The sequence below is a fragment of the Pteropus vampyrus genome, unplaced genomic scaffold, assembly GCF_000151845.1.
Source record: "Pteropus vampyrus isolate Shadow unplaced genomic scaffold, Pvam_2.0 Scaffold222, whole genome shotgun sequence".
NCBI classification, from domain to species: domain Eukaryota; kingdom Metazoa; phylum Chordata; class Mammalia; order Chiroptera; family Pteropodidae; genus Pteropus; species Pteropus vampyrus.
Genome location: NW_011889003.1, coordinates 2,355,565 through 2,364,121, shown reverse-complemented (window position 1 = coordinate 2,364,121; position 8,557 = coordinate 2,355,565). Strand labels below are relative to the sequence as shown.

The window sequence follows — 8,557 nt, the reverse complement described above, 5'->3', positions numbered from 1 at the left end:
CGGCCCCTCCCGTCCTCCTCCCGCCGCCGCGGAGAGCGCAGGGAGCAGCCGGGGGCTCGGCGGCGGCGGCGGCGTCTGGCCCCAGCTCCTCCTCCTCCTTCTTCCTTTCCTCCTCCTCCATCTCCTCGCTCCCTCCATCTGCCGTGGTTATGGCCCGTCGCTGGAGCACAAAAGAGTCTCCGCGGTGGAGGTCTGCGTGGGTCTTGCTTTTTCTCGCCGGGGTGTACGGTAAGTGTCTGCGTCCCCGCGTCCCGCTGACAGAACAAAGCTGGGGCGACCCTGGGCCCCGAGGCCTCTAGGACAGGGGTTCCCTGGAAGAACCAGAGAGGGACTCTGGGCGCCGGCGGGACAAAGACCCGCCGAGGGGTAGAGGCAGCGGAGGGGGTGGCCGCGCAAGGAGATGCTTTCGTCCACTCGTCCACCTCTAGACCCTTGGGCTGTTGGAGAGGGACTTGGGTGTCCCGGCGGGGGGAGCCCCAGTGGAGCCAAGGGGTGGCGGGCGGACTTCCCGACCCGGGCTGGAGGGCCCCTTGCACAATCCACAAACAACGATGTATGACTGTGTTTGAAAGAAGGGGAAGTCGCCCCCGCCGCTGCCGGGACGGTCCTGCCAACCCCCGACCCTTTCTCGAGGTTGGGAAGTTCTCTCCCCAGTGAAATTCCCTCTGCACCGGTCCCCCCACCCCCACCCCTTCCTCCCCACTCCGGGAAAAAGCGGCCCGCTGCCTTCTTCCCATCTCTGCACACGGGGGGCCGAGGCTCTGGTGATCCCGGGCGTGCAGGATCGTGTTCCTCCCCCAGGAGCACCACGCAGAAGGCCAGAAAATAGTTTCCAGCCCCACCTCAGTTTCTTCCTTTTAGAGCGTACGTGTCTGCCCTGACTCCTAGTTCATTTGTCATTTCATCCATCATTGTCCGCTGATGTCCCTGTTGCTTTATTCTAGTCTATGGATCGCTTTATGTACCTTTGAGGTTAAGAGAAGGCTGAAGACTGTGTGAGAACTAAGCTTTATATTGCGTTGGTGTCTGAACAAGAGCTAAGGAATTAATTGGACAGAACATTCATTGTTTGAGAGACTTGAGTTCCACTTCTGACTTCACCGTTCCTAGTTTATCAGTTAAACACGTTGGTGGATGTTTCAGAGTACAGTTAACCTCGACTTTTTAGAGTGGTGCTTTGATTTCTTCAAAAGAAAACAATTCGAAATTACCATTCCATGGTTAAATTTTACTTGTAAGAGGTCCAAGTCATTTGCCACGACACTAACTCCACTGTTGGTGGTGGTGATGGAGTTCAGTCAACATGTAATTCATGAGCAAGCATTAACTCTTTTGAAAGCATTTATCTGTGGAATTAAGTGTGATAGTAACTTTTAGAACCTGGGAAATTATCCTAAATGAAGAATTCAATGAACTTAAATTGAAATTTGCCAACAGCCAAAAAGTAATTTTTCACTGTGATTTAGAATGTATTGCTCCCTGACCTGATTTAATATCATTTTTGTTTGGAGAGGTTTGGTCCACATTTGATGTGGTAATTGCCAATGGTGTGCCTGTGTATGACCAGAAAACCCCATTGCCTGACTTCTGATTGTTAGTGTCAAGTGGCAGTGATCCCTACTTGCCTGATGACTTGTGGGTTTGGGTCTACACCAGAGATCAATAAGCTATTAAGTTGTTTCTTCTAGCCTGAAGGTGGATGTAGTTCTGCTCTAGGTTTGGTTTAATGGCCCAGGAGAGAGAAGAAAGTGAGACATATCTTTAATCTAGGGTGATTAGGAGTGTCCAGCTTTGTCCTCTACTATAATCAGAATTGAATTTTAGTGATATCTGATCAGAATGGATAAACAGGTTCTTTTGCTTTTCTCACATGAAAACCTATGCCATTAGTGTTTGAACTAAAAGTCTTTTTGCGTCCAGAAATAAGAGGCTGTGAACCCCATGATATGTCTTGGTGCATTCTTTTGTACTTGTACACAAAATGAGTTTCTGATAAGTAATTATCAAATATTTGTGTCTTTGGAATTTATATTTAGTGAGAAATTATTAGTAGGCAACGACTGAAACTTCTTTTTCCAACAATATGGGACCAGATTATAAAATTAGCAAGTGATTATGCTAGGGGTTAATGTCTCAAGCCACAGCAAGTTTCAAAATATAAGAAAAAAGGAGATAGTGAGCAGGCAGAACATTAAACTGTGTGAGCAGAAATTAAAGGAACCTTTCACCCTGCAACTGGAAAAATTCTCTATAGCTGCTCTCTGTCTCTTCAACCTCATATGTGGATTTATATGGAGAAAAAGCTATAACAATAGTATGGCGCTGTAGGGGTGGGGGAACATGCTTCCATAACAATAATGAGGTTTGTTTGGCTTGAATTCGCACTAACTGTGATGGTAGTGGATTCATCCTGAGAAATACCCAGCACCTTGAGCCTCTTAAAACAAATATTTGCTGTAATTTATGAAACTGTCCTTTATGCATCAAAAAAAGTTTAAGTGGCTTCAAAAATAATTAGGAAGCTCTGTGAAAACAACCAAGTGTTCAGAGTAACTCTTAACACAGACCCAGTTGAAGAAGAGCAGGTTGATTGGCCAATATTTAGGCAGCTCCAATACCAACTCTTCACAGAGTGACTCTTATTTATTAACTGCAGTATTAAATGGCTCCGAGTTGTGCTTTAAATCTTTGAAACATTTTATATATCTTTTAAAAAAAATCTTTGTTTATTTTGATGTTTATTCTCACATGGCCATTATAGTGGACTACGTGATTATTAAATCTGATCATGTTAGTGGAATAATGTGACTATTATACTCCAAGTTACTTTTCTGAACACCACAGCCTTATTTGAAATTCTGAACTGTGAAATGGAATACAGTTAATGTTTTCTAAAAGTAGTTGTTCAAGGACCAATAATTATCTTTCAGGAGTGGCTGTAATTTAAACTGCTTTGAATGTTCCTGAGAGTGAGTAGAAAGTAAAGGTTGATTTGGAAGTTTGAAGGTGTAATAACATTAGTGGGGGCAGCTGCGAGCTTTGCTGGGCATTGTTTTAAGTCTGAGAAGAGACGGTGCTTCTCATAATTTGCATAGGATGTCTGGCTTTTATAAATGTCTGGCTTTTATAAACTCTCCTAGTCAATACAAGCTGTTAGACTTGCTCACTTCTCAAGCCGTGATTTGGTAATTGTAACAGTTCCATTACTTTATCCTTTTCCACTTCCGTTTGCCTCCCAGATCAATGTTTTGTTTCTTTTTCTTTCTTTCTTTTTTTTTTTTTACTCAAACCTACCTTAAAGTACATACTATAGTACTCCCAGTATACAGAACAAAACAATGTCCATGAAATAATACTGACTTTTCATATTCAATTTATCCTCCCTTCTCTCACTCTTCCTTTTTTCCTTTGCTCTTTTAGGCTCATTAAGTTATTTTTAGACCCACTAATAAATTGCAATCCTTGAAAAACACTGCCCTAGGTGAAGCTTGAAAATGTAATTTAAAATGTTTGTTGTATTTATATAACATTTTACGATAGCATTGTAGAGTTGCAAATGTTTAGTTTTGGGTTACTTGCCCCCAGAGCATTTGGAAGAGGTAAGAACTCTTTCTGGTGTATACTGACTGACCTGCGATAAATTCTTCTTTAAACTGGTTTTCAGCTTATTATAGTCAAAAGTCTTTGCTGTGCACAGTACTATTCTAGATGTTGTGATAGCCTAAAATATTCTTTTTAATCTTGCATTTTATATCTCATTGGTAAATCTTTTCCCATGAGTTTTATGGAACATTCAGTAGCATTTTATAAATTTCCAGTTTAAGGATAGACTAGAAGTTCCGATTTTAGAGAGGTTGTAGAAATAACTGGAACATGAGAAAAAAATTAAACTAGATTCCAATTACTTCTAAAAAAAAAAGTCAAGTGTGATTATATAAAATATGTTGAATAAAACTGAATTAATTGTTTAACATAAACTCTTCCTTGGGTTTAGAATCTAAATTATATCCATGTCCTAGAGGGAATATGAAGGTACACAGCACATTCCACGAAATTCTAGGCAGTTTTCAGGCAAAAAGTATTAAATGACCATTTTCAGTGAGATAACTATGTTCCAAGAAGAGTATGGATGAGATTTGAACAAGATATGGTAAATGATTTAAAAGGTTCCCAGAAAGTAAAATCTCTCAAGAAAACAAGTTATGTGAGGCTGAAAAGTGAGAAGCAGTTAAAGAAAGTGTTTGGAAAGAAAAGACTGACTTGTGGTGAGAAATTTTAAAGCTTATCAAGAAGTTAAAGGAACAATGGATTTTTTTGTGTTTTTGATCTGAGTTGCTTTTGTGGTTGGGGTTTAATGTTGTTTTTTCTTACCTTTTATCAATGATATTACAGTTTAAAGAGTGAAAGGTAAAAAATGAGGTAAACAATATAGATGAGATTATATAGATTTAAGCAAATAGAAAATTTTTATTTCAGAATTTTAGAATGAGTATTCTATTTTTGCTGCAAGTCTTTATAGGTAAATGAAGGTTGTTCAGAACTTAGGAACTGAAGGCGAGTTAATGATCTCCAATTTCTAAGGTCACCTTTCCCTCCTGTTTCTCCTCTTTTTCCCCTTACCCACCCCTTACACCATTTTTGGGAGGGGTGAGTAATAGGTGTACACTACTTATTCCCATTTTCTAAGGTATAATATTAGAACCTACAAATACAGGTTAACCAGTTTATTTGTTCAGATGTGTGTCATCAGTCTTTTTAAGTATATGCCAACAATAAATGTATATAAAGATAGATCTATGTATATACACACACATATATGTATACATTAGTTTCAGTACTAAATTAGCTTAGGGAATTCTCTCGTCTAAGCTATAGAAAGAAAGGAAGGAAACTAACATTTATTACATTAAGTTTATAATGTGCTTGGTCTTTATTCATTGCTGTCAGATACTGTGCTTGGTCTTTAGTCATTGCTAGTTAATCTTCATTGGGTATCATTTGGCAGTCCTTATGAGGTATTTATCCCTTTTGTATAGAAGAGAAAATTGGAGTTCAGAGAAGACTTATTTAAGATAAAACCACTAAGAAGTAGTGAAGCCAAGACTGCAACCTAATCCTGTCTCTTCATTTATTTAGCAAATATTTGTTGAGCACTTGCTGTGTCTGGCACTGTGTAAGGCACAGCAACCTGATGGACGTAGTTTCTGCCCTCTTAGGACTTACAGTCTAGTGAATAAGTTGTAATAAGCGCTCTAACAGAAGCAAAGGGACACAAGGTACTTAGAGGAAGACTGACTTGTCGAGGAGACAATTATAAGACCTAAAGGATAGCTAACCATGTTATGATTGGGATGAGAGAGCCTTGCACATGGGAACAAAATGCGAAAGGCCCAGAATTACAGAAGAGCTTATGTGGAAGAGCTGGTGTCTTGCAAATAATAAAATCCGTGTAGTTGGAGCACAGTGGTCATAGGGAGAGTGACAGGGTAAGGTTGGAATCTTAGGTAGGAACTTAGGACTTTGGAAACGATGGCAGAGAATTTGGGTTTATTTTAAGTGAAATTATTTAAAAAGTTTAAATGATTCAATGCGACATGTTTTGAAAACAGTTGCTTTTATTACTGTGTAGGGAGGGTTGTTGTGAATTAGGCAAGAGTGGAAATGGGATGGTTAGGTTTGGGCTATAATTCAGGTGAGAGACACAGGCGCTTGGACCAAGATAGTAGTAGTGGAGATAGAAGTAACGTTTCTATTATTTAATCTAGAAGAGAGGATTAAGAACACTCAGTGCAAGAAGGGGTATTGTGGTGAGTAGTTGTACAACACATGACAGGAAGGGTGAGGATGTAAGTTACAAGGGGAGAAGCTTACGTGTTCTATGGAGAACTCAATTCTGAGGACTGTCATTTTTGTCAGTGAAATAAGTACAGAACAGCTTTCTACAGTGTTTTAAGAGTATTTCTGGCAGGAAGCAAAGGGTAGGACTTTTTGCCCAAGTTAAATGCCTAATGCTGAGTGATCAATTAAAGATTGCTTTATGTTTTAGAAGAGTCAAGAATGCATTTGTAGTTTAGAGAATTGTAGAGATTTGGGAAAAATAAAGTGACCTTTATTTTTTTTCCCGGGGTTTGTATGGTTTATTTACAGCAGACATAACTTTAGAAAGTCCTGAAACTTCAAAATAAATTAAGCTGAAAGAACAGTTTTCCAGTCTTCTTTTAAATATTTGATAACTCACTGCTCTGTTTGGTGAAGAAGTAAAATTGTTTTACATTCATTCTTACCATCAAATGAGAGTAACTTGAGACCTACCTTTAATATACTTACATTTCATTTCTTAGAGAAATGGAAAATGATGCTGATCTTTTAATATTGAGGTTAAATGGAGCACAGTAAGATGTTTAGTAGTTGGAATTTACCTTTCAAATATAAGGAAGAGAGTAAGCCTTTTCTTACCTACTTAATTTCAGTGATCGTTAAAGCATTGATTAAGTTTTAAGTTAGTAAGTTTGTATCTGGTATATTCTGAAATAGAATTCAGTTTCTTGGAATTATAATTGTCTGTTCTAGTGACAATAAAATCTTTTACTGAGATTTAGAATACAGAACTCTTTTACCAAAAAAAATATGCCTTGTTTAAATCCTCAAAATAACACGGTGAGGTTAGGTATTATTATCAGAAGAAATTGAAGCTTTTAGAGTAGTGATTTTGCCTAAGGGTTCGCATCTCTCTGCTGCTGTTCTCTCTGTGTAGAGGCCCATTATTTACTGTCTGCATTATTGTTACAGCTGCTACCCAGTCTTGACTTTAGTCTTGTCCTGATTCAATCGTAACACGCACAGCAGCCAGAGTAACTTTTCTAAAGTACAGATGTGATTATATATATAACTCTCTTGCTTAAAACCCAGCAGCAGTTCCTTATTCTTAAAATACAAGCGTAACTCACTAGGCCCTTCATGATCTGGCTAGTTTTTACCTTTCTTGTCTCTTGTCACTTCCTTCACCCACCACTCGCCAGCTTCCCCCATGTTCCTACAACACTGAACACATTGCTCTTGTCTCTTGGCCTTTGCACGCAGTTTCCTCTGCCTGGCTTTATCTTCCTTCCTCCACCATATTCTTCACTAGGCCCACTCCTGCCTGTTCTTTAGCTTTCCTTTGGATGTTACCTCCTTTGGCAACTCTTTCCTGGTTTCTCAAACCTCGGTTCCCTTCTCATAAGCATCTCAGACTGCTCTTATATGCAGTATTGGCACTGACCTTGTTTTACTTCTCTGCTTCCCCCTGGAGCAGGGCCGTCTAGTAGGTATATACAGTAGTCCCTCCCTTGTCTACGGCTTCCCTTCTGTGGTTTTAGTTACCCTCAATTAGCCATGGTTTGAAATTTCTAAATAAAAAATTCCAGAAATAAACAATTTGTAAGTTTTAAATGGTGCACTGTTCTAAGCAGCGTGGTGAATTGCTCTCGCCATCCTTCTCCATCCCGCCCAGGACATGAGTCGCCCCTTAGCCCAGTGGACCTCCACTGTATGTGCTGCTCACCCATTACTCACTTGGTGGACATCTCGGTTATCAGAATTACTGTTGCACTACTACTGTGCTTGTGTTCAAGTAACCCTTATTTAATAATGGCCCCACGCACAAGAGTAGTGATACTAGCAATATGGATATGCCAAAGAGAAGCCGTAAAATTCTGCCTCTAAGTGAAAAGGTATGCATGTATAAGAAAAAACAGTGTGATTATAGGATTTGGTACTCTCTGTGGTTTCAGGCATCCACTGGGGGTCTTGGAAAGTATCCCCCATGGATAAGAGGAGACTACTGTAAGGTGGGCCTCAAATATGTCATATATATCATTGTCCTAGTAGCCACATTAAAAAGAAACAGGTGACATTAATGTTAATGTATTTAACCTAGTATATCTAAAATATTATCATTTTGACATGTAATCAATAGAAAATAATTTTTCATACTAAGTCTTCAAAATCTAGTGTAAATTTTATACTTACAGCTCATCTTAATTAGACTAACCATATTTCAGGTGCTTAATAGCCACTTTGGAAAACAGTGTCTTTTAAAGCTGAATGTAAATATGCTCTGTGATCTAGCACTTCTCCTCTTAGGTATAAACTCAGGAGAAGTGGGAACATATGTGTGCCAGAAGACGTGTACAAGAATATTCATAGCATCCTTATTCATTATAGCCCCAGACTAGAAACAGTCCATACGTCTATCAGCAATAGAATGAATAGATGAATTATGGTATATTAAGGGAAGACTACAGCAGCAGTTCTCAAACTTTTGGGTCTCAGGACTCCACAATTATTGAGGGATCCAAAGAATGCTTTTTAACATGGGAGATGTATATGTTTTAAAATAATAGAAATTAATATTGAGAAGTTGTTAAAATATTTAACTCATTTAAAGTGCAATAAGAAACCCATTACATGTGACCATAAATAGCATACATTAATGTAAAATGACAAATGACTATATATTTTCCAAAACAAAAAATTTCATGAGTGGCATTGCTATACATTTTTCCAAATTTCTGTA

At 39.0% G+C, this 8,557-nt stretch overlaps 1 protein-coding gene across 2 annotated transcripts in view; it reads left to right on the top strand.

The window, feature by feature from the left end:
- The first annotated feature begins 6 nt into the window (after positions 1–6).
- The window catches only part of LRP12 (LDL receptor related protein 12), a 70,493-nt gene continuing 61,942 nt past the window's right edge, over positions 7–8,557 (top strand). For both annotated transcript variants that reach the window (XM_011373280.2, XM_011373279.2), the window contains exon 1: positions 7–228. In XM_011373280.2, the coding sequence (XP_011371582.1) occupies positions 150–228 (79 nt within the window). In that variant the 5' untranslated portion in view covers positions 7–149. The remainder of the gene's footprint in view (positions 229–8,557) is intronic.